The following is a 27,057-nucleotide window of genomic DNA, read 5'->3' as shown; positions in this document are numbered from 1 at the left end:
GTTCTTCTGGATTGAGAGTGAGAGGAATTATATTTCACTCTACCCCAGTTTGTGTTACTAGTCCTTGATAGCGTTTAAGTGATTTAGGATGATCTGCTAATCGGTTAAAGATGTTGGAAAAGAAGGGAAATGTGCCTAAATCCAGTGTCCTCTGTTAAAGTTTGAGTGGGCTGTTTATGTTTAAACCAGTGTCTTATGCTCACCTGCAAGATGGTGTTCAGTCAGGGTCACCCCATCCAAAAATATATACAGCAGAAATATGAGGCTTCAGTGGTGGACAATGCAAAATTATTAGAGGCATGGAGAGACTTTGAATGAAGAATGGGAAGAGAGAAGGTAAATTGCATCACCTGTTCTCCCACTACAAGAACAAGAGGACATTCAATTAAATTGAAAAGCAGTACATTAAAAACCTTGATCCACAGTGCATACTCATGCCACATGATGTTATTGAAGCCAAAAGCTTAGTGAGTTTCCAAGGAGGATTAGACATTTATATAGATAATGAGAATACTCAGAGTTGTATTAAATAGGATTAAAAATAAATTAGGGATCTAAACCTTCATACTAACTGATGAGGTTGGGAAGGAATTTCTCCTGTGGGAAAATTACATCATTGTCCACTATAGAATTTCTTGCATCTTCCTCTGAAGCATCTGGAACTGGTCATAGTCAGAGCCAGGATTATAGACCAGACAGACCACAGACTTGATCTGATATGGCAGTTCTTGTGATCAGCTATGATGGATAGAGTTCCCATGAGAAGGATTGAGAGGGGTCCTTTGAAGTTTTACAAGGCAAGCTACGGCACACAGTGGGCTCAGTTTTCTATATATATTTTTTTAATGAAAAATGACAGCTTTTGTTGAAGTGGTATTAAAAGAAAGGGTTCAGAGGACTATCTGCATTCTTGGTAATACTAACCGCTTATATAATTATGGAGCCCAGGATTGCTCTATGCACTACTGCAATACAAGCATGTAATATAACACATGTACAAAGAACTAGGATCTTGTACAAGCAGGCTGCTCTTTGCCGACTAGTTTTCTCAAGGCTGTCGAGAAATATAAGAACACACCCTTGTTGTTTGAAGTACACGTTGACTTTAAAGGGGTGTTCTGTCCAACGTTAGGGATTTCAGCAAGGGCAGAAGAGAAAAGGGATTACTCTCTTGATGGTCAGAGTAAGGCAGAGCACATTAATAGAGCTAATAGTTCCAGCAGTTTTTACTGAGCTAGAAGATCCTCTTGGCAGTATTGGCACAACAACGAGGGTTGAAGTTGGTCTCAGCCCTCTAGTAATTAAATATTTTTCCCTTCCTTGAAAAAAATCATTAAAGGTCTTCCTCAGTGGTCTGAGCTTCAAGGTAGTGGACAGAGTTTGATTCTTCTTGTATATTTGGGCTCAGCTATTCCAAGATCCTTAGATACTTCCTATGGGTGTCTTTCCACATATAATGTTCAAAAACTGTACTTAGATATCCTGTACACTCTATACATGCATGTGTGTGTGCATGCACACACAGAGACCTGTGTCCATTGAGATTCTTGGATACAGACAGACATACCTGTGTCCACTGAGACAGGTGAAGATAGCAATTTAAAAAAACAATACTTTAATTAGATCAGTTTTGTAAGCAATTTATTCCTGGTGCTAAAAAAAGAGTAGGACATATGTGTGACTAATTGCCGTTATAAAACTGAGAGATACCAGTTTCTCCCTTTATGCAAATTATATAGCATGGTGGAAGATCCCTGTTTTAAGGTAAACCCTGATGCAGGAAGACTGGCTGGTGAGGTTAGACCTGAGGAAAGTGCACCTCTCAGTCCAGTGGTGAAAATTCCTCTTTGGCTGCCTCTGCTCCGTGGCATTCTGCTAAACTTTTGAACTCTGTGGTAGCCCTCTTCTCAGTCAGCGTTTTACCTGAGATGGCATGCTGGTCGCAGCACAGAACTTGAGGGTTGGTTGTATCACAAGTCTGTTTGAAGAAAACAACTCTGGATAGCCTGAGATTCTTGAGAAATCCCCAGAAATGATGCATGCTCTGTGCTCAGCAAATATATTTCTACGTGGGTACTTATATGGCCCTCAACACTGTAATACCTGAGCACTTGGGAATTATTGTGATTTTCCTCTAGCAGATTCTCAAATGACTCCTGGAAAGGACACTGAGGACAGATCATAAGGTTTCTTTCTGTATCCATTCAAGGTTTAGTCCCGAGCCACATTAATCTACTGTAATCTACAAGGCTCAAAGCACAAGCCCTCTGGTGATAGAGAGTGAGAACCCATCTCTATGTTCATCCCTTCTTGCTAGAGGTGTAAGAGGAATTGGCATGATTGCTCTGTCATTTGGAGCGGGTTGAGGGATGTTAATTATGCCGTCTATTGTGGGGCAAAGTGTCCCTTGTGTGGCTAGAATACTATCATTAAATAGATTAAAGAGGAAAGGAGGGATTTGTATTTAATCTCAGGAGGTTAGATTCATGGGAGTTGGAATTTAAGGAATTTAGGATGGCAACTGATAAGGTGGAATGTGTTGTGGTTCTCCTGGGAAGGGATTTTGGTGCTGATGTGTGTTTAAAGATGACCTTGCCCCTGGTAGGGACAGATGGAATTGCTTTAGTGTCTGCTCTGTTCTCTGTGAAAGAATTAGAGAGCAATTTTGGGTAACTGCTCCTCTGCCTAAAGGGGTTTCTGACTGGGGACGTTGCAGAGTTCTGTTCTGTCACCCACTCCAATTCACTGTCTATATGAGACAGTGAAGCACTGTGGGTTAGGGTGTCTGCAGTCTCTGGGTGACTCTCATTGCTATGCTTTCCTCTCATTGGACTTGGAAAGTGCTGCAGTCTGGTTGGTCTCAGGACGTGGATGAGAGTAAACCTGCTGAGATAAAACTGAGGGTTATATTGGTAGATTCGGGGAGATACTAGCAAAAAGACCGGACTGCAACACTTATTTTGGGATGTGGACTTCACCGGAGTAATACAGTCCTTTGTAACCTCATGGTTACATTACTCTAAGGTCAGTGGAACACGCGCCTGGGTGGCAGTTACATATTTGTTTTGCACCAGTGTTTTACAAGATACAAATATCAGAATGCTGTGCCCTGGAACTCTGGAACCCCTAGAAGACAGGCTTAGAAGGAGAAAATACAGTGGGGAAACCTACAGGAAAGATTTGCATTTTGGGGGTGTGTAATATGTTTTCCACCATGATTGTGGCATAGAACTCTAGATCTCCTGGGGGGTCCTGCAGATGAAATCTGGATAGAAAGAACTTAAATCTCATTCAGCAGTGGATGGGTCGGCAATTTCTTTTAGCTGAACTGGCTGCTGGAGATTGGATCCAGAGGCTTTGGCAATAGATCCCATCCTCCAGGCCATGCAAGGATAGCATAAGCTTTCCTCCCATTCACCATATTATCATGGACAGAGGTTCAAATGAAGAGATTGTACTGTTGACCTCAATGCTGGCAGTATTGGAACTCTCTGGTCTTGAAATAAAAGTCCTTTTTCCTAAAAGGACCTCAAATCAAAGTTAGGATTTTATTAAAGACACAGAGGAAAGTTGTTGTGCATCCTTCTTTTTTTCACCCCTGTGATGTTTCCTGTTTTGCTTCTTGAGATACAGGTCTCATGATGAGGAGCTTCTTGGAAATGGAAGTCTGTTGGATGAGTCGGAATGAAGAAGAGTCACAAATTTAAGAAGTTGGCTCAAGTTTTCATTGCAGGCACTGGATGTTTCTGAGACCAAGCCCTGTGAGAAGAGCATGGGCAAAGAAGAGGGAAATGTAGATCCAGTCTTTATAGGAGGAAGCAGGGACGGCAGGATCTGAGAGAGGACGTTCCACATACAGCACATAACTTTTTTTTTTTGTTCTTCTCCTTCATCCATGAACTATAACACTTCTTGTTTCTCTGTTCTGGAAATTTAAAAAAATAGATCTCATCTGTGTCTTTAATACAATCCTGACTTTCCTTTGAATTCATTCTCAGAAAAGTATGAGTTCACTGCACTTAGATTTTTCTTGATGATTGGATAGCTGCTTCTTTGTATTTTGGAAACAGATTTTCTTTTTGTAGGAACATATTGAATTCCCAGAGAAGTTTTCAGCATGTACCAGTTACAGAACATGGCATAGCCAGGCTTTGCTTATATTTAACAAAGCAACTTGTCATACAAAATATTATAAATGTGCATTTAAATCTGAGGAAAAAACTCCAGTCCCCTCTCATTCTATTTGCACCAGGATATATTTACTTTATAAAATGTTCCTGTCCTGTACTCTAGGTGCATGTCAATATCAAATAAACTTTAAAAAAAATTGAACTGGACATCAATCTTCCCAAAACATTCAGCTCAAAAGAACTAGAAACTTTTACTTCCCAACTTCTCTTCTCCTCAAATCCCTGTTCCTCTTCAAGCTCCTGGGGAAACAGGATAAGCGTGGTCATGTGCACGTAGGCCAATGGACGTTGGCTTTGCATGACCAAAGGTTGAAGGCATGTTCCAGAGTTGAGTGTTCTTCATTGAGCAGAGCTTGTGATCAGCTTCTTCCTGTCTAAACCATGGGAGTGTTTGCTGAGGCACTTGAACTGATTCCAATAGCCACAGTATGAGGCAGGGTGAGAGGTGATCTAAAGTAGCCAGGGCCCAAATCATGTAGGGATTTAGAAGTTGAAACCATCACTTTGAATTGCACCTCAAAATGAATTGGGAAGCCCTTGGAGATCATGATGCACGGGTATGATGTGAAGTACTGCTAAGTACTTTGGCCAAGCTGTTCAAAAATTATCTAAAGTTTGGGTCTTGAATAAATAGTGATTTTCAAAAGTCAGAATGGCCAGCAACTCCCTTTGATGTTAGTGGGGAGCTGTTTGGGTGTTCAGGACTTCTGAAAGTCAGGTTACTTATTCAGAAGCGTAACTTTAGATTCTTATTTTTTAACGTCTTGGCCCCTGTATGAAGCATCTCCAAATAACAGCTAGCCATGTTCTGCACTACTTGAGTGATTTTCAAGCTACACATGATATTGCCTAATGTGTTATGATCATGTAATTATACCTCATTGTTTATAATCAGTATGTGCAAGGGGGCCTTTAAAGTTTGCCTGACATGTACATTTAAAATCTTAAAGTTTAATACAGTTTTTTGTATTTAATAGTGTTTCTGATGAAGGTGGATAAGAAATCTGCTGGTCTTTCTAATCTGAAGAAAACAATGTATCTGTAATGGTGTTCTACCCTTAATAAAATGTTAGTTATTTTGTGCATCATGCCTAAATGCTTGGCTTTGGGGGTTGGGATTTTTGTATATAAAAATTTTATAAGATTAGTTGTTGATAGGTATAGTTCTTTAATGAATAATTTGTATAATTTTGCTTTCAAGTAAATAAATGTAATTAGATTAATTTTAGTGTGTTGGAAATAGTTTTACATTTATAAGGGAACAGACATTTTAAACACTGTAATGAACAGTATCTCCTGACTCACCTTCCTAGCCAACAACTGTATTCTAAACCAGTATTATTTTGCTAGGTAAAGAAACAATGAAAATTCCCATATCACTGAACTACTAAACTATAATTGGATTCAAAGTGTCTGCTTTTAGAGATTTTATCAGTGGTACCCATTTTAAAAAATGCACTGTATTACTGTATATGGCATACTGATCTATTAGTAGCTCCCAAATAATGTGAGACTTTCCAATACTACAGTGATGGGACCATATAAACACTTGGATAGACTGTCCATTCTGAGAAGTTACTCTTGATGCAATACTAAAACCTTTTCAGGATTCTTCAGCTGCTGGCGCACAAACCAATAGTTTAAAAAAAAAATCAGCTACCATCCATTAGAACCTGAACATTTATCAGTGTCTATATATGGCTCTACCCATTGCTGGTGTTTCTCCCAGCTTCCCTTGTTTCATAATACTTATCTTGTTCAGCTGGCATTCCTTCCCGGCACTCTTGTTACTGGTTTTCTTTTAAGATCTCTATTAAAGCTTTACTGGTTATAGAGAGCTGTAAAAGTGAGGGACTTTGTGTGATTTTACTTCTCTCCTATCTTGAGATGCTGCTGCGGGTATTGGAAGAGAAAATCCCTATGAATGTAGGGAAAAATATCCCTCTAGAAACCCAAACATTAGTAGACTCACAGGATTAGCAGATGATGCAGTCAGCAGCTTCTTTCTTTTTTAAAATTTTTCTTATTAGTCTATGAAGAAGAGTGTGGCTTGAATTTGATAAAGTTCTCCTCCATAGAGCCCAATGCCGCAGAATTGAGCACGAATTGCAGCAGACAGTTTTCACAATTCTGGGTTATTTTGGATGGTGGAAATATATTTTTGTTGATTCTGAATAAATTACAAGGTAATTTAGATGCCATAGTTGAATCTTGTCTAGAACAAGGAGCTGTTAGAGGAATTTATGATAGATGGATTTGATGAAGACTCTACCAAAACTTTTTATATTTCAATGGGCTAGATATTTAGTTTTGATAGGAACTCAAATCTGTTCCTCATAATTTTTTGTTTTCATTCGTTGCATTCTTCAGTGGTATGCTGTATTACATACTTCTATTTTAACTGTAATGGAAAACCTTTCTGGGATTATGAGTTTTCCTATGACTGAGGTCCATGATGTTGATTAAAACAAATTAGAACAAAAACTTTAAAGATGTTTCGTTTTATTATGTTTACTTTTTCTTTGATCTAAAAGTTTAGATATTTTTGTCTATGCACTTTAAAATGAAGGATAAAATAACCTCTGTGACAGGACCAACGTGTGGAAAGTTGCACGAAAAAGAACTGCAGACAACTGGGCGCTTGGGCCTAAATTACTCCACGGGGTTGGAAGTCCTGATTTTTTGATTAGCAGTAAATATATCTGTTAAACCAGACATAGGAAATTATTTTAATCTGGGTACAGTCATTCATTTTTACTGTGTGGGAGTTTGTGGGAATGAGGGTTGGGTTTGGGGTTTCATTCTTGGGAATTCTCACTTCACAGCTGGAACAGAAGAGGTAGATGAGACTTCAAGATGGATATATATATACTGGAGTTTTACCAAGCCAGATGTCACAAGGTCAGCAGTGATAAACATAATGCTTCAGGCTTTCTCACACCTGAAACTTGTGAGCATAGTCATCAGCTATTCCAGAGTCGAAAGGAAAGACTCTACAACCAAAGGCAATGTTGTCTGTGAGGGATTGTTGACTGGAAGAGAGGACTGAATTTTATCTTTGACTTTAGGAGGCTATGCATTGTTTTTTAACTTAAGTTTTGCCCTACTAATTCTTTATGTGGAAGACAATGTAGACTTGCTAGAATGTATGAGACTCTTTGTAAAGAACTGAGTCACCTTTCAGATTCGCTAAGTTACACATGGATGACTATGATCACCAACTTAATCTGCAAAAAGAAAAGGAGTACTTGTGGCACCTTAGAGACTAACAAATTTATTAGAGCATAAGCTTTCGTGAGCTACAGCTCACTTCATCGGATGAAGTGAGCTGTAGCTCACGAAAGCTTATGCTCTAATAAATTTGTTAGTCTCTAAGGTGCCACAAGTACTCCTTTTCTTTTTGCGAATACAGACTAACACGGCTGCTACTCTGAAACCAACTTAATCTGGGAACAGACAACCAGTTTAGACATCTCTAAACACTCCTTACAAGGAAAGGTACTTTATTCAAACATTTTAAGGATGAGATTTTCAAAACTGGCTGCATAGTTAGCCTCCTAAATCCATATGTAGGCCCCGAAATCAATGGCCTGATTTTCCCAAGTGTTCAGCATTTAGCAAATCCCATTGCTTTCAGCACTTTTTAAAATCAGGCCACTTTTTAGACACCTAAATATGGACTTGGACTAGGTGCATAACTATGCATCAAGTTCTACATGTTTTGGTCAAAATGTTCAATTTAGAACATAATTTATTGGTAAATCTGAAAACTGTCAATTTAAGTTTACTGAAATCTGAAACATGATGATTGAAATTTTACAGTAAATATTTTTTCATATAAATCAGTTTTTCAATTGTATGCTAAATTTAAAACAGTAATGCAAATATCTTTTATAAAGCTAACCCAGGTGCTTTTTTGGGGGTGGGGGGGCAGGGATTAGATCTTTGCTAATGTATATTAACAAGAATGTTTTTCATTTGTAGGAAAGTGGATCAAGGAATTTTGATTGGGTATTTTAATGTGAAGTTTGATAACAAAGTTTTGTGTGCTTGAGCCTTGGTCCTGTAAAAATTCATGCATATGCTTAACTTTATGCACTCTTGAGTTGTCCCATACAAGCCAATGGAACTACTACTCACATGAGTAAAGTTACACACAACCAAACATCTCTGTTGTACTGTTAATGCAGTTTTCATAACGTGAAATAAATAGATGCTTGGTCCTGCTTTTGAATAGCAGACTTGTAACTTTTCAAAACTACTTGATTGTGCTAAAAATCCAAGCAATGACTTGTGAAAATGAGATTTTCCGCCTCTCTGAACCAGTGCTTTGAAAGGGGTGGAGGTGGAAGAGAACATTGTTTCTTTTAAGATGAGCTTTATTGAATTGGTTTGTATGGTTAATATAATCATGACGCTATGTTGTGTTTTATCAGTGCCCGCCCCTGGCAGAATAACTTGTTAAGAGGAGGCAGATTTTCACTTAGTGAATAAATCCCTGGACACACATTGTTGCTTGTCGGTGTTGTCTTGGCTGCTCTCCTGTGTTGGAGTTAATTTTATCCAGGAGCTGCTATGTAAGTTGTAGAACTGTTTACCCAATGTAAGTTTGTGTGTTCAGTTGTGGCTATGTGATAAAATATCTATTTTAGATTTCAGACTGTATATACAATCAGGAGGGAAGTCACTTGAAGAATTAATTTAGCTCCTCTTTCTCTTTGAAACAGCCTGTAAATATTAGGTAAATTTTCAAGATTTGTGTGTCTTTACAAAATCTATTATTGGTATTCTTCAATATTTATTGTTTGGCTTCTCGTCCAGGAACTAAAGTATGTAGTGTCAAACAATAAAAAGGTTTGATTGATTAGAAAGTTTCTACTCATTTGCTGCAGGACAAAATCTCAGTTCTTCCAGCAACAGTTTTTTATTTAAAACCGAATGAGCAACAAGGACTTGTAGCTGCTTGCATTTATTTTCCCAGCCTCTCTCTTTGATTTCTTTATATGGTGAATTGAACCTCTTTAAATAACTAGTTAAACATAACTGCTGTTTGTATTTTCAGCAAATCTTTTCTGCAAACGTTCTGAATTCACTTCACCAACAGAACAAAATGCCCATATTTAATATTTTGTATGGCTTGAACAGGAACAGTAAAGAGAAGCTTGATCTTAAAAATATGTGTAAAGGAATTTTTTAGCTGAGATGGGGGCAAGTATTTTTAACCTTTCAGTGGAAAAGAGGGGGACAGTAGGAACTAATAAATGAAAGTATCCTCTGGAAATTTTAGTAGCAGAAGCTGAAACCCTCCCCCACCCATGTTAAACTTGATCTGAGTCCTTGAAAAACTATGAATAGCAGTACTGCTGCCCTGTAAAGTAATTGCTTAAAGCCTTCTTAAACTTTAACTGGAGGGCTGTAGCTGAAATAGGAATTGGCTAATATACTGATTGCTTCTATGCGTACTGTGAATTTTTTTTTTTTTTTAAAGAAGTCAGGGCACTTCTGGTGTCCTGGAACATAAAACTTGTATCATAGTTGGCCCTGTGACAAATGCTATGCCTGTAATTTAGAGCCATATAGGGATGTTCTTTGCCTAGAACCACTTGAATTACACCACCTTTCATGTCATGGATGTAATATCTGCAGCTTAAATAGATAATGTGTGAGTGGTGTGGCCTGTGGAGGAGCAAGAGAAGATAAGAACTATTAATGTGAATTTTATTTTGCTTGTATCTTCAGTTACAAGATGTATTTGATGGTAATAGAATGGAGTGCAAGATCTGTGGGATGCTGTAAAGTCCGTAGATCTGTCAGGAAGGAAAACTTGACACTCTTTTTGAATGAAAAACACAATTATATGAGAGTTTGAGGGGTGTGGAATAACCTACCACATGCTCCAGTGTACTAAGTTTTTAGACTTCTCAACTAATAGTAGCCAGAAGTGAACTTGCTTTTCTTTACAGATCAAATGTGATTACTTAAAGAGAAATGTCTATTGTTTTGAACACTGCAGGGGGAAAATCCTGTTGTCTTGCATGTTTTATCATCTAAACTTTTCTAAAGGGTACTATTTGTTACATTTGCACCTAGAAAATGGTAAATTTACCCTTTAATGTTTGCTAATATTCAAGCAGCAAAAAGTGCTTTTAAAACTGAATCTCCCTGAAAAGAGGAATTGTAATTCACCTTTTCTCTTGTAGAACAGATTAAAACATGTTAGCCTAAATCAGGTGTGGGCGGGGGGGCATAATGCACAGCAAAGTTCATGTCAGTTTAATTTTTGCCACCGCCTGAATAGACTGTGTCCTAGTTTTCATCAGCAGGAAGATGAAAAGACACACTGTGGGTTCTCACTCTCTGGTTGCTTGTTTCCTTCATGCAGCATATTTGTTTTGTGTCACTGGTTGGTAATGTATTCTAGTTGACCACTTGGACTCTGAACTGGCTTTGTGAATGTCGCTTTCACCCTTCACCACTGTTGTCTGATGATTCCTGGTCCTCAGATTTCTCTCTTTGGTAGCAATTTGTTTGTCTAGAAGAGTAAAAAACTGGCAACTTTATGCTCTAAATTTCTCACTAGATTTTCACTAAGGGCTTTTCTGTCTATAGTTGAAAATTTACCAAAATAGCTATTACAGCATAGTTATTTTGGTATAAGCCCCTGTGTAGACGCACTTACTCCCAAACAGGTATTTTGGTAAATTTCCAAATGTAGACAAGCACTAAGATGAAGTGTGGGTGTTACACCCCAAGTTCATTCCAAAGGTCCCCTCTGAATTCCATATAAATCAGATATGCACCTACCTGTTTTCTACCCCAACACATATAAAACCACCATAGAAAACGGAAGCTCCATTCCCTGGATATCCATCAAGCTTTTGCTTTCCACCAGCAAAGGGCCAGAGCCTTAAGGAAATCTCTGAGACTCTTTGTTACCACTGCTGAGCAGATGAAAGGGGAAGCAATGTCACAGAGACTTTCTAAATGGATCTCAGATTGCATTCTGCTTTGCTGTGAGCTGGTGGAGACTTTTCACCCAAAGTGTAAGGCCACATTCAACCAGAGGCCTGGCTACCTTGGTGGCTTCTCTTTAGGCTTCTCTTTAGGGTGTCCTCCTCCTCAAGATCTGTAGCGTGGCAACATGGGGCTCTGTGCGTAACTTTACTAGACATGATGCCCTAATACAACTGTCTTCAGCAGACACATCCTTCAGTACAGTGGTCCTGTAGTCTGCAGTGCAGCATGGTTCCTCAACGAGACACCCAGAGCGAATACCCATAGGGACCACAACTTGAAGAAGGAAGGAAGATGACTTACCTTACGATAACTGGAGTTCTTTCAGATGTTTGGTCCCTATGAGTATTCCACTACCCAGCCTACTTCAGATCCTTTATTAGGTATTCGCAGTAGAGTAGGAAGTGGAGAAGCAATCGATCCATACCGCCCTTATGCCCTTGCTTCGGAGCATGAAAAGACTCAGGGTGCAGGCATGGATCAACAGACGACGATAGTAAAAATCGTCCAGTTTCAGGTGCACATGCACATTCTCAATGGAATGCCCATAGGGACCACACATCTCAGAGAGCTCCAGTTATTGGAAGATAGGTAGGTAATTTTTCTTTTTGCCTGGCTCCCTGTCTTCATCTCCCCTTCACAATGATAATTCGAGAGGGGAAAAATCTGCTGGGGGCTTGCATAGACAATGATCAAGCTTTTTTAAAAAATGTTTGTAAAAATACATATATTGGCTCCCGTTGAGACGATATCAAAGTTTAAGGGCTCAAGAGGACTGAGATGAGGTTTGCGTAATTGTGTGTGTATGAAGAAATAAACCAGGCTTTTTCTCTCTCCTGAAATCCATTCTTTTCTGTACATTTTTTGTTTGGAAAATCTGAAGAAGTAGCACAAGATAAAATTTTAGCCAAAGGATATCAGAACTCTCTCTGAAAGCTACAGAAGAACCATTGAAAAATGTATATTTGAGTATAATAAATCCAGTAGTGCATCATACCCTTCAAAGAACTAACCAGTTTTCTCTAGGAGGAACCTTACATTTATTATTTAACTTTTTTGTTAAATATCTGTTCTGTGACCTGGACACACACACATGCATGTAGGTACACTGAAATAAACATTGTGAAAAATCACAGTATGTTACAGTGATTGGAAGGCCATAAGGCTAAAAGGCTCCAGTATTCCCACTACCCAAAAGCAGCAATAGATAAACATTTGGAGACATCTGGGTGCCTTCTCGTGATGTTTAATGAATAAATGTTTTCAAAATTAAGGGCCAGGTCCTCACCTGCAACTGGTGTGAATTCACATAGTTCCATTGAAGTCAATGGGGGAAGGCCAACTTGCATCAGCTGAGGATCTGGTTCTTTTTAAGCCATTCACTTGCTACAAGAAAAAAAAAGTCATCTTGTTTTTCAGAGAGGACCAGTCACACTGTTTGCTTAGAATTTAAAAACAAACAAACAGACTTTACAAATATATCCTTTCAAAGTGACCCAGTACATTTTTCAGTCACTGATAACGCTAAAAGCCTGTATTGCTTTTGAGTTGACCTAGTTTTAATCTTGTCAGAATTGCTTTATGGTTAGCGCTGTCACATGCCAAAAATAGATCCCATTAGTGGATTTAAATAATTTCTTTACTTCTGAAAGGACATACTGTTACAAGCTTTGCAGACTGTTTCACTTTTTCAATCTTTCTTCTGTTACAGGATAGGACACTGCAGTTGTACCAGTTTTGAAGCAAAATATGGAATGTGTTTCACTGCTGACTGAACACAGCCAAATGAACAGTATTGACAGTAGTTTGAAAATTGGCAGTTAGCAGTTTGTTCACTTCCCAGCACTTTCCAGAGAGAACTAATTGTTTACAAGAAATCTGCTTTACAAATCTGTTACAATACCCTCCAATTTTGTCTATTTAAATATTTGCAAAGGGGAAGCATTTACCTACAAACACACACTGGGAAAAATGGCAATGGAGGAGTACCTGTGGATGGTCATTGTGGGTTTTATCGTCGCTTTTATTTTGGCATTTTCAGTTGGTGCAAATGACGTTGCCAATTCTTTTGGGACTGCTGTGGGCTCTGGTGTGGTCACTTTGCGCCAGGCCTGCATTTTGGCTTCAATTTTTGAAACCGCTGGCTCAGTATTACTGGGAGCAAAAGTAGGAGAAACAATTAGGAAAGGTATCATTGATGTTAATCTGTACAACAGCACTGTGGATCTGCTGATGGCAGGAGAAGTTAGTGCAATGGTTGGTAAGTAAACGTCTTTCATTTTTGAGTAACGATAGGTATCTAGTTATAATCCTGTTCATCATGCATTTTTCTATGCCATTTTGACACTCCAACTTTCAGTACTTACATGTCTGCTTTTTCTTTCTCTTTTGAAAGGAGATCTGGACTACTTTTATGAGTCTCTTGCTTTTTTTATTACTTGCATTCTAATCACTGACTTTTCTTTAATGTTCATAACTTTTCATTTTTAAAAAAGAATGCTCATTTTATAAAATGAATTGAATAAATGGTCTAAAGAGGTACTGAATAAGTGACTTTTAATTTGGAAAATGTATTAATAGGATAAGACACCATTTATGGCCATACAAAAAATCTTGAAGAAATGGCAGTTTATAGTGAATACCTATTCTGAGGATTTAGTCAAACTGTTAGTTTTACTAGAAAATTAAAATATTCACTTAGACTCTTCACTGACCACATGACTGATTATAATTACTGTATACTTGTTCTAGGGCCATAACAACATTAAAAGGAATAATAGATTAGGGAGTAACCCAACTTCATGTAATTTTAATCCTTCTGATTCGTAGTCCCTCATAAAACTAAAAGACTTGTTTGCTTTTTCTGTCTAATGACATCGCTTTTGTTTGCTTTTAATCTAAGCCTTGGCTAGATCAAATATTGGTTCAGAGGGAAATGAAATTAGTCCCAGACCACGTTCTTCGTTTCTATACAAGAAGTGCTGTGAACTTTGGAGACGTGATAGGAAGGGACAGCAATTAGCACTGATGCAACCACATTTTAAAAAGGTTAGGGAGAGCCAGAAGAGAGAATTTTCAGTATATAAAAACAATTAAAATGGGGTCAGTGTGGTCACCCCAATCTTACCCTACATTCTCTCTACAACTACTCTACAGTCTTGCAATGTGTTCCTTAAAGCCCCAGCTGCTGGAGTCATCTGATTATGTGGGAACATCATCTTATTTTTAAATGAAAGTTTCCACCTCACCCAGCACACACAGGAGTTCCTCCCCTCAGAATCTCCCGCACCTCTATCATCCTTCCCTTCTATACCCACCCATGCATTTCTGTTTAATTCTTCTAATCTCCCCACAGTTTGCACACAGTGCTTGTCAGCAAAGTATCTGCTCCACAAAGCCTAACACACACAGCTGTTGTTCTCTGTCCTTTCCTCCAGAAAACACTTTGTGGGGGACTTCAGTCTGAGCGTCGAGTGCTGGTTTCTCTAATACTGTTAGGAGGTTGTGTGCTCTGGGGTGGGGAATCAGGATACATCTTCAAAAGGGGAGATGACATGGGCTCCCAGAAGATCTTTGCTTTCTTTCACTAGCCAAGAAGGATAGGAGTCAGTCACATGTGATGCTCCCCCCCATGACTACTACTTGTGTAGATAATGCCAAATTCTGGGAAGAAGGGTATAATAATATCTTTGGCCCAGTGCCTGATTTATTGTCTAGTAAATCCTCAGACACTAGGTCTCTCTAGATCTAGGATAGTGCCTTTTTCTAGGTTTGCTAGTACCACTACACTGTATACTTCGACTTGCCAACACGGGGGGCTTTTAGCACAGATGTAGCTGCATAAATTTAAACTGCCACTTGCTCTGGTGCAGTATACCCTGCGTTGAAGTTTAAGTGACACATGTCTTCTGACAGTACATTCTTAATAAACATGATCTCCTTTAGCAGGAAGGCTCCATTTTCCTCATTTGTATCTATTTGGTACCCCAGTCCTGGAAACCCCTAGTCCAGGCAAAGGTGGCCATATTGGTAAGCATTGAATACCGCCTGCAAAGGCAACTGGCCAGAAGCTCAAAGAACACAGCTCATTTGCAAAGAAATTTATATAAGCCAGTCTGAATTTTGTCACTTGTTGCATTCCTGTCCTCCAGTGATGGCTTTAAAAAATAAATCCCACATTTTAAATCTTTGAGTTAATGAAATAAAGTTCACTAACCGCAAATGCTCTTTTTATTTGCCTTGATTCCCTCTCCAAATTTCCTTCCTTTCTTATCCATACCAATTGCTTTTTTTCCTTTGTGTTTTTCTTTCTTCCTTTTAACCAGGTTGTTTTTCTCCTTTTCTTTTTCTCCCTTTCCTTTGGGCAGGCTTGGGAAACAAATTTTCTCCCCCTCTCTACATGGAATGGACTCTTACCCACCGTGGTCACACTGTTGTGCACAGGGTCTGCTTTAGTAATTTGAGGAGGGTCAATTAAATGATTCTTCAGGGCACACCTAAATGTAACTTGATAGAGAGAGCAGCAGTGGGGCTCTGCTACTTAGTCTTGGGCTCTGCATCGTTCCCAACATGTACAATGTGTCATTGAATTGGTTTCCCAGTAAGCAGGAGCTTTGGGGACCATTAGGATTTGGGGGGCATTTTGGTGAATTTTACCACTTGTATAGCATCAACCAATTGTCACAACTATTACCCCAGTGTTATTGATAGGAAACTCAGGCAGACAGCTTAGGTGACCTGACTAAGGCAGCAGAGGAAGACAATGTGACAGCTGGGATTAGAAAGCCTGGAGTCCCTTGCTCTCAGTCCTGTGCTTGGTCCACTCTTCCCAGCTGCCTCTTGTACTGTGGGATCCCCTACTGCCACGTGCACAGCATAGGAGCGAGATCAGCAGCTGGCTAAGAGGGGGAACTTGCAGCAGTCATGCTTATAGCATTTACCCACAGTTGCAGATTGGTCTGAGGTCCCCCCAAAATCAAAAGTCATGGACTTCATGGTCTCAAAAGCCAGCCCTAGGTGGTCATAGTGGGAGCAGTGCAAAGCCTGTGGTCTTTATACAATAATGACAACGATGGAGAATGTTTGTAGTGGTGTTATAGCTGTGTTGATCCCAGGATCTAAAAGAGACAAGGTGAGTGAGGTAATATCTTTTACGGGACCAACTTCTGTTGGTGAGAGAGATAAACATTTGAGCTGCACAGGTCCAGACAATCGAGGGCCTCCATGACTTTGGGCTTTGTAGGCTCCAAAAGCTAATTCTGCCCTCACCCAAATTGTATTTCCCTCTGGTCCCCAATCTCCTGCCTTAAGTATCTCTAGGTCACCTTTCTTCCTTGGATCTTGCCATCTAATAGTGCCCCAATTACTTTCTCTCTAGCTCTCCTACCTTCTGCTGGCTGGGGATGATAAAATAAGGGATAGTGTCAGAGTAGCATATATTGTATATTCACTAGCAACCTTGCCACAATTCCACCACGGCTTTGGTTTTGTTGCACATGTTTTTGTGACCTATCAGGGAGGGAACCAAGTATATTCTATTTATTAAAAAAAAAATTGCTACATAATTTTACAATTTTATATCTGGTTGACCTATTTGATCTTTTTATAGACTCAACCACGTCTTCTCATTCACAGCACATCCCACGTGCTGGCCTCAAAAGTTTATAAGTTCATCTATTCTTATTTTAGAGTAGGACAACAGAAACCTATAAATTACAGAGCAGGTGCTCCTTGTTACAGCTAGGGTTTCCAATAGGGGTAGAAGTGCCAGTTGTTTTGGGACAGAGTCCCGGGAGAGATTAGTTTTACTAGTTGATTTCCATATTGAGCTATATGCAGTGCCAAGATTGAATAGCTCGATCTCTGTAAGAGGGAAATTTGATCATGAAATAGCTGATTTAAAATGATAAATCCTTGTTCGAACCTGTCTAAAGCATTTTCATAAGTGTACCTTGGGTTCTACCATCATGTTCGTTGATCAGAGTTAAATGTGTCAGATTGGACAGACTCAGCCAGAGTTTCCTAATAAAGGTCATATTGAAGAGCTAGTGCTTACTCAGGTGATAGTTGTCCTAGCAATGGGCATTGGTATCATAAAATTCCAGTCCCCATCCTCAGAAGGGCTTGTATGGTTTAGGTCCCCCATTTGGAGTCATTCCCAGAAATCACATTAGGATTATTGGGCTTCTCTTCTCCTGCTCCTGTCACTTCCAGCCCCTCCCTTCCTCTTTTTGAACAACGCTCAGCCTGACTTCTCTCCCCTCCCACTCTGTTACTATTATCCGCTGCCCACTCAGCCCCTCCATCCACCTTCCTTTGTGACTCCTGTCTCTCTCTCTCTCTCTCCTCACAATCCTTCCACTTGTCTCCCCTTGCCTTCCACTTCCATGTTGATGGCCTTTGTCTGCCACTGGCTGCCCACCTTATTGCTCTTTCTGCCTTGTTTGATCTTGAAGCCTAGATCAACTCGTCTACTTGCCAAAACGGTCTTCACAAAGCACTGCTCCCTCTGGTCTTCAGATTCTGGTCATCACCTTGTCTCCTCAGCATCACCGACCTGTCCCTTACCCATTGCCGCTCCACCCAGCCTTTCTGTAGCTTTCAATCCACTAATGTTTTCTCTGCCATGTCACATCTTCCCTCTCTCTCCTCACTCTCATCCATCGAGTCACTTGTCCTGGTGCTCCAGAACTTCCTCACAGTGCTCTGTTTCAGCACTTCAGGTGGCTCGTCTGGTGCATAATCTTTTCAGCATGTTACCCCGTGAACTCTTGTGAGGCACCATAGAGAGGCTCCTGTAAATACTCAGAGCAGGAAATTTGAATCAGCCAAGACCCCAGAGTGCCAGGACTGGGACGCATCAGTACACGCCCAGCTGCCCTCTGCCAAGCTCAGCAGGGCAGCTTCCCCTCCAGAGCATCTGGCACTGTCGCCCTGGAAGCAGAGGACTCCTTCAAGCACTAGCTTCTCTACACAGTTGCAGCCGTGTTGCTATGCATCAGTGGTGCTGAGCTCCAACGAGACTGAGGCAGGAGGCAGTGAGAGAGGGGCAGCAGCTTCTTGTCTGATTCTGACACAGCCCCCAACTCCCAGGTGGCTCCATGCGAAGGCCTCCAGAGTTTCCCTGCTACAAGGAGCAGAGGGGGGATGGGGATTCTGGGTAACAATACATGCTAAGAGACCTTCCCCAGTCATTGAGGTTCTCTGCAAAGCACTCCGTAATGGCTGCAGTGTGTTGGGAGAGGTAGGATCTCTCATGGCAACAGGGGTACTGTGGCTGGTACTCCCAGGAACAGAAAGATTTGGTCTGGATGCAGAGTTCCGGCCTCTAGTGTGGCCCGTGTCAGAGCCCTATGAACTTCTGTCAATGCGTCAACCCTCACCCATCACAGAGACAATTCAAGCCACTTGAATCCTCCACCTGGGCCAGTCTGGACTCTGTCCTCACTTTGATCTGAAGAACCTTGCCTGTTAGCGGGAAGGCAAAGGACCTCTGCTTTCCACAGTTGACAGAGCATCCATCCTGGGACCAGAAGTTCCTTGATCTGCCAGAAAAAAATCAGGGAACTTCCTGTTTGTCTGCATGGCTTGCCTAAGAGGTTTCCCAGCTCCTGCAAGTGACAAGTAGCAAAGGGTACAGCAAGGCACCCTGGTCTCTATGCTGTTGAGCAGTAGGCCTGTTACTATCAGATCCCTAAGATGAAACCCTTGACCACTTTGACTAGGGTGAGCTGCCCGGTCCAAGAGACAACCACCCACTTAGGGAAGATTTATTTCATCCTATAGCCACCAGAGAAAACACAAATTCAGTTTTGGGTATAAAATCTGGCTCAAGATGTCCAGGGCCTGAAAAGCCAAAGTTAGCAGGACTTGTGAGAAAGTGAGCCAAAGGGATTGCAGCCATAAGGAGACTGTTGAGTCCAGCATTTGGAGATATGCCCAGCTTGTGACCTCAAGTGCCTGCATCAGGCCAAGCAACCTGATGCTTTGGCTTCAGTAATTATGGCTTCGAGAGAAGCAACCTGCCTGACCCCATGTGTCAAACCTGTAAGATTGTAAAATAGACACAAAAAGAAAAGGAGTACTTGTGGCACCTTAGAGACTAACAAATTTATTTGAGCATAAGCTTTCGTGAGCTACAGCTCACTTCATCGGATGAAGTGAGCTGTAGCTCACGAAAGCTTATGCTCAAATAAATTTGTTAGTCTCTAAGTTGCCACAAGTACTCCTTTTCTTTTTGCGAATACAGACTAACACGGCTGCTACTCTGAAACCTAAAATAGACACATCTCACCATTTACCTCCAGGAAGAGCTGAACTTTATTTTCTGCACAGATTGTGGCTTGCTCTGATTTTGACTCAATAGAGACTCCTGGAGTGATGCAGCCTAGGCCACCTTGCCTTGTGAAAGAGGCAGGATGCTGTGGCAGGACTGAAAGGCTGCATTTTGATCCACCAGTGGCATCCTAGATGCATAAGGAATTCACTCAGGGCGGGGATTTGGGAGGAGGCATCCTGCAAGGCCACTATGCAGTGCCCCCTGCCTAGTATTCTTTCTGCTGTAATCCCAGTCTTGAACTCTGGGGTATCTCCTACTGTCACGGTATAACCTGCTGATGTGTCCTCTTGACCCTAGTCTTACTCCTTTTCTCATTCCCACCCTCTATCATCTCTCTTGGCATGCTCTGGTTTTCCAAAACCTAAAAATCCTCTCCCTCAGCCCCATCTGTCTTTTCATCCTCCTTCCTTTTCTCTTGAATATGCATTCTGTTCCCACTGCCTTCTTCCTCTAATTCTCTGTTGCAGTGGTTCTCAACCTTTCCCATACCTGAACTGCCCTCAGACCCTCTGCCCATTTAGCAATATGCAAAAGGTATGGTGGCCACTCTCTCCGATGCCTTCTGACCCCCAGGTTGAGAACCAATGTCACCCTTTGCCCCTGGACAGAAGCATTCAGAAAAAAACGATGCTGGTCAGTAAGGTATTCAGCGAGGGCAGAGCCACATTCAGCAAGGATAATTTTGTGTCTTCTCTGAGCAATATCCAGCGATTCTAAACTTTGCCATGTGAAAGCCAACGAATGTCAGTGTAGAAGAGGAGCAGCCATTGTTGAATGCCCTTTTCCTCACATAAAATAGCAAAGGGGTGTACTGGTGGGCTTACCTTTGTTAAAGTTCACAACTTTTCCCACCTCAACTACCTTTTTTCAGTTCCACTGACATCGTCTCTGCCACCAAAGCTTCCTGGCGAATTGAACAATATGTCCAAATGTATGGGATGTACTCATTGCCTTTGAATGGACCGTGCCAAGTTCCCAGTCCAGAGAGCAATGGCACTGGAATATTGCCTGGATGTTAAGACCTTGAGCGTGACAAACTAGCATTAGTTTTCTCTTGATGCATTGCTCCAGTTATTTGCTCAAACTGTGTCTGTCCCTTAATTGTGAATCTAGTTCCTTCTCTGATTTTTCTTTTCCTTGCCTTACCATTCGTCACCCAGCAAGAGCATTGAAGTTTCTACCTAGGCTGGGATACTCAGCCACTTTGGAGCATCTCTGTGTTGCTTCATGCCCCGCTGGTAGTCAGTGTTGTTGAAAGGGCATTGCACCCTCCAGTACTCATCTTCGCAAAGCACCCAAAATGCACCACAATGTTCTGCTGCCAAGTAACTGGGCTTGTTCCAACAACATTTGAGACCAAGAACCTCCACAGCTTATTGGTCAAACCTTTCATGTCTCTTTTGGGGTATGCTGGGATACTCATGTCTCACAGGGGTATGGAACAGCTTCCATATGAAGAGAGATTAATAAGACTGGGACTTTTCAGCTTGGAAAAGAGACAACTAAGAGGGGGGGATATGATGGAAGTCTATAAAATCATGACTGGTGTGGAGAAAGTAAATAAGGAAGTGCTATTTACTCCTTCTCGTAACACAAGAACTAGGGGTCACCAAATGAGATTAATAAGCAGCAAGTTTAAAACAACCAAACGGAAGTATTTTTTCCACACAACGCAGTCAACCTGTGGAATTCTTTACCAGAGGATGTTGTGAAGGCCAAGACTATAAAAGGGTTAAAAAAAGAACTAGATATGTTCATGGAGGATAGGTCCAACAATGGCTGTTAGCCAGGATGGGCAGGGATGGTGTCCCTAGACTCTGTTTGCCAGAAGCTGGGAATGGGCAACAGGGGATGGATCACTTGTTGATTACCTGTTCTGTTCATTCCCCCTGGAGCACCTGGCATTGGCCACTGTCAGGAGACAGGATTCTGGGCTAGATGGACCTTTGGTCTGACCCAATTTGGCCATTCTTATGTTTGCCTCGTATGCTTGAGGATATCGGCAGTCGTTACCAAAAGTGAGGTTTTTTTCCCAGCAACCCCTCTTATGCTTGTTAGCTCTGATTCTATGCACAAACTGCTCAAATGGGTCATTAAGGCTAAAAGATACCCAAAAGCAGCACAGCTGTAGTAAAGCACTTCTGTGCCACCCCAATGTCCCGTTAGCCTGAACTAGACAACAGGACAGACTTGAACTAAAAATTCGTAAATATTGGAGTGGTCCGTAAATATTGGAGTGGTCAGGAAGTGCTGTTTGTAAGACAGAATCTCAAGGAAATATGAAGTTCAGAGGTAAGCTATGTCAATGTGTCCTTCTAGAGGCTGACGGAACATCATAAAGAATGTTTTGTTCAAGTTTCTATTGTGGGTGCAGGGAGTAGGCAGCCCTGGGAGAGGAATTTGAGCATGTGGTTGAGAGAGCCATGCAGTACACTGTTGTTATTGTTGGTGCTATTATCATTGTTTATATCTGATATTTTCCCCCCACCTTCAACTTCTAGGTTCTGCTGTTTGGCAGCTGATTGCCTCTTTTTTGAAACTTCCAGTATCTGGGACCCACTGCATAGTGGGTGCTACCATTGGATTCTCACTTGTTGCGATTGGTACGCAGGGTGTTCAGTGGATGCAGCTTGTCAAGATTGGTAATTGACATTTCCTTTTATGCGTGAGGGTATGTGGAAAATCATGCACTGACTGCATACAGAAATACTCTTTCATGATTTTAATGTGCTGTATTTAACTTCTATCCCCCTCAAATCCTGTTGTTCAGAAGGCATGTGTGTGTTACATTCACTAAGGGTTAGAGAATGACTTGAGGCACAGTCCAGAGCAAGGGGTGGTGTGTAAACTGCATCACCCTAGCTCTGGGAGACTTTGTTCCTCAGGGGCGCTCCCTGGGATGACAGTTCCTCCCCTGCTAACTCCCAAGGGGTAGTACTTTTGGTGGTGGCTGATACCAGCAGCAAATTGTGACATCTTCCTTCTCTTCTCTCCTCACACACACACACAGGCTCAGCTGCACTGGCCAGCATATGAGGGGTGGAGCCAAGGTGCCCCTCATCCACCCCCTCCACACCCTTGCTCCAAGGAGGGAATAAGCATTCATGCAGCACCCACCTACGCTTGAGCACCTGGTCCCAAGATCTAGGGTAGCGTCTGTAGGAGTTTAAGGGGGTTCTTACTACTCTGCATGGGCACTTAGTCCAAGTCACACTCTAGCCCTATGTTTGTTTTTAGGGAGAAGGTACTAGTGAACCACAGGGGCATCTGACTAATTGAAACTATAATTTTTTAAAAATTCGGTTCTTATATTTTTGTTGAAGGTAAAATAGCTGAAAGGCAAGTGTGAAACGTCAGTGTGCACAAAACTTTTACACTGACCAGTCTGTTCTTAAAACCACATGTCTCAAACCGTAAGCACTCCTGGGTGGGATTTTCAGAAGCGTTCAGCACTGGCTTAACTCTGCTCCCAGGGAAAGCAGTGGGAGTTTTACCCCTGACTGCAGTGGGAGAAGAGCCAGGTCAGCTCTGAGCACTTTTGACAATTGTAAAAAAAATTATTTGCCTTGTCAAAACATATACAGAACTCAGATCACACAGTATATTCTGTAACTTGTTGCAATAAATGTTGGCCCTGACCGTAACCCTGTGAGTTGCCCCTAACAGGCAGATCCCTGTGCCTACACTGAGTCCCACTGAATTCAGTGGGGCTCCAAATGGAAACTGGGGTCTGCTCACCCAGAGCAGCTTTCAGGATTCAGGGCCATAAAGATTAACCAAAGATCAGGATTCTTATTCTGATAGCATTCAGCCATGGAAATTCTTGTGAGTGGTGCAGTTTCTGTAATTCCAGGGTTATTCTGGAAATCCCTTGTGTGAGATTTTCAGAAGTGCTTAGCATTAGTAAAACTCCCATCAACTTCAGTGGGAGCTGAAGTAAGCCAGTGTTGAAAGCTTTTGGAAATCCTAGGAGAGCACCCAAGCTATATAATCACAATGCCAGTTGTGTGAGAAGAATCAACATAAACATTGTCCATTGGTTATTTTCCTATTTGATAAATACAGAACTTCCCCAGTTACATGGGATGTTACCACTTATTGTTTGTTGTATCTTTTTTCCCTCAGTTGCCTCTTGGTTTATTTCCCCGCTGTTATCTGGTTTGATGTCTGGACTGCTGTTTCTGCTGATTAGATTCTTAATTTTAAAGAAGGTAAGGGGCTAGCAACTCTCCACTCCAGTGCATGGAGGTCATGACTGCTGTACTGCTGGCTGTGCACCATTTGGTTGTTGACTTTTCCAAGGAGTTAAAAAATGTATATCTAAAGCATTAATTTTAGTATACACTACTTCACTGGGACATGACATATTGGGATGGCTGCTTTATCAGCATATCTCCTTGAAAAAGGCTTTGCACAGTGATGATAAATTATAATGAATGCTGCTTAACCAGAACAGCATTAGCATAACCTTTATTTAATAGGAGTGAATTAGCTAGTGCCAAGTAACAAAATGGAGTTTAACAGGTGTGAAATTCTAAGCTCTGGTTTTCTGATACACCAGAAGTCAAAAAAAGATTGAGGTGTATGTTATCCTGGGTACTCAGGAAGCCTCAGTCAGTGGCGGCTGGGTTTCAGTGGCTTCAGCTGAGGTGAGGGCAGCAGCATGCCGGAAGCAATAAACCAAATAGTTCCACATTATGGAATTTACAAGCTCTGTCTGCATTTGTTTGCAAACCAGCTGTGCTTCAAGTCAGTTGCTCCTTTATTATCATTTTCTGCCTCATTCAGATCTCCCAATCTGCTGTGGCCCAAATGTGGGATGCCATGTCACACAGACCCAGGACGAGGAGAACAAAAAAACCATTCAGGAAATTTAAATAGATGCAGTATTAATTCCTTTGGCACAAGTAACTCTTCAGTAACCTCAGCTTCTTCATTCTTTATTTCTAATATAAATAAACGTCAACAATAAAAGTTGGGGGATGCCACATTTGTGTGGGATGTGGAGAACTTTGGGATTAAAATGCATGTCAGCATGGACCCCACTGTTTGGTGACAAGTGCCTCGTGTGAGACCAGGGTGTTTTTGTATAGCAGTGTCTGTCCGGGCTGTGCATGCTTCCTTGTGCTCCCATATGAGGGTAAAAAGGATGGGATGGTCACGACCCTCCTCTCAGTTCCCTCGCATTTGCAGTGAGGTAGAACCTGGTGAGTGTCCAACCCGCTAATTCTAAGCTTTGGCTAAACCTTCTACAAGCAGTCAGAACTCTTCTGATTCTTACACATACAACTGCCATGATCTAGATCAACTCATCTGGACTGAGTATTATTGGTTAGGCCCCCCTCCTTCTCGCCCCCACATTACATTTCCCCCCCTCTTCCGTACAAGATTACTTAGTATGGTGGACTCAGAATCGGCAGGCTTCAAACCCTGTCCATCCTGCAATGGTCTAATTCCACAGAAAGATGTACACAGTGTTTCTTCTGCCTAGGAGAGTCACATGCACTGAGCAGACGTTTGTGCCTATCCTTCAGTGGTCACCACCATGGAAAGACCTGCCAGCTTCACTTACAAGGCTCAGCTGCCACCAACCTTTTCTGGGTACTGACCAGTCCAGTGCCAGTCCTAAGAGCCAGCCTATTCATGTGGCATGCTGCTACTGCCCTGTTGGGGTTACTGGGGTCCACCATCCATGTATTGAGAAGGTCAACTGGTGACCAAAGTGGCCTTGCAAACAGTTATGGATGTCTTCGACACCATGGCCGGGTCTGTGGCCGATGTAATAACAGTGCATGGAACACTATGGCTCCAGGTACTGGGAGGCACAGGCCACAATCGAGGACTCGCAGAGCTGTTTAGCGAGCAGATAGTGCTCTATGCTCATTAAGACTTGTGATCCTGCACGAGACTCTAGCAGACAAGAAGCTGCATACTTTCGATGTGTCCAGAACTTTGCTCTATTTTCTTAATAGGCCCAACGCTTTCTGGCTGTCTCTCTCCCTGTTTGTGGCCATTTCTGGCACCCATCAAAAGGCCAAACCATCTAGTGATAGAGAACCTCCAAATGGATCACAATGTGTGTTTCTACCTTCTGTCAGATGGCTGGCGAGTCTCTCCTGAACATCAATGCACGTTCTACCAGGCCACAGGCAGCCTCTTCTGCCTGCTACAGGAACATTCCAGTCTATGAGATCTGCAAGGCTGCAGGCAAGCCACTGACTTCTTTTAAACATTATGCCTTTGACAAGACGGCCAGGTCAGGTGCCAAGCTCAGGAGAGCAGTACTGCTACCACTGTTTGACTGATGCAGCTGGAACGCTTCACTCCTACCATCCAGCGTAGATGCTGCTTGCCAGTCACCTGTAGTGGGATCTACAATGACACATACTCGAAGAAGAGAGAATGATTACTTGGCCTAGAGTAGCAGCCGTGTTAGTCTGTATTCGCAAAAAGAAAAGGAGTACTTGTGGCACCTTAGAGACTAACAAATTTATTAGAGCATAAGCTTTCGTGAGCTACAGCTCACTGCATCCGATGAAGTGAGCTGTAGCTCACGAAAGCTTATGCTCTAATAAATTTGTTAGTCACTAAGGTGCCACAAGTACTCCTTTTCTTTTTACTTGGCCTAGAGTAACTCTGGATCTTTGAGATGTTGTGGTCAGTGTGGAACCTGTGACTCATGGAAGGGACCTCAGGAGGTCATCTAGTCCAACCCCCTGCTCAAAGCAGGACCAACCCCCAACTATATCATCCCAGCCAGGGCTTTGTCAGGCCGGGCCTTAAAAACCTCTAAGGATGGAGATTCCACCACCTCTCTAGGGAACCCTTTCCAGTACTTCACCACCCTCCTAGTGAAATAGTGTTTCCTGATACCCAAGCTAGACCTCCCCCACTGCAACTTGAGACTATTGCTCCTTGTTCTGTCATCTGCCACTGCTGAGAACAGCCAAGCTCCATCCTCTTTGGAACCCCCTTTCAGGTAGTTGAAGGCTGCTATCAAATCCCCCCCTCACTCTTCTCTTCTGCAGACTAAATAACCCCAGTTCCCTCAGCCTCTCCTCATAAGTCATGTGCCCCAGCCCTCTAATCATTTTTGTTGTCCTCTGCTGGACTCTCTCTAATTTGTCCACATCCCTTCTGTAGTGGGGGCCCCAAAACTGGATGCAATCCTCCAGATATGGCCTCACCAGTGCCGAATAGAGGGGAATAATCACTTCTCTTGATCTGCCAGCAGTGCTCCTACTAATACAGCCCAATGTTCCGTTAGCCTTCTTGACAACAAGGACATACTGTTGACTCGTATCCAGCTTCTCATCCACTGTAATCCCCAGATCCTTTTCTGCAGAACTGCTGCTTAGCCAGTTGGTCCCTAGTCTGTAGTGGTGCATGGGATTCTTGCGTCCTAAGTTCAGGACTCTGCACTTGTCCTTGTTGAACCTCATCAGATTTCTTTTGGCCCAATCCTCTAATTTGTCTAGGTCACTCTGGCCCCTATCCCTATCCTCCAGAGTATCT

General features: G+C 41.9%; 1 protein-coding gene across 6 annotated transcripts in view; it reads left to right on the top strand.

Annotated features, from left to right (window-relative positions):
- The window catches only part of SLC20A2 (solute carrier family 20 member 2), a 77,276-nt gene that overhangs the window by 10,703 nt on the left and 39,516 nt on the right, over positions 1-27,057 (top strand). For 3 of the 6 annotated variants that reach the window (XM_038399351.1, XM_038399346.1, XM_043512652.1), the window contains exons 2-4: positions 12,916-13,464; positions 22,044-22,184; positions 23,668-23,753. In XM_038399351.1, coding sequence (XP_038255279.1) covers positions 13,176-13,464; positions 22,044-22,184; positions 23,668-23,753 — 516 coding nt within the window. In that variant the 5' untranslated portion in view covers positions 12,916-13,175. Of the gene's footprint in view, positions 1-8,628; positions 8,794-12,915; positions 13,465-22,043; positions 22,185-23,667; positions 23,754-27,057 lie in introns of those variants that run through there. The other 3 variants (XM_038399347.2, XM_043512651.1, XM_043512653.1) reach the window with 3 other exon arrangements.

This window comes from Dermochelys coriacea, chromosome 4 (assembly GCF_009764565.3).
Source record: "Dermochelys coriacea isolate rDerCor1 chromosome 4, rDerCor1.pri.v4, whole genome shotgun sequence".
NCBI lineage: Eukaryota > Metazoa > Chordata > Testudines > Dermochelyidae > Dermochelys > Dermochelys coriacea.
This window is presented reverse-complemented; position numbering and strand designations above follow the sequence as displayed.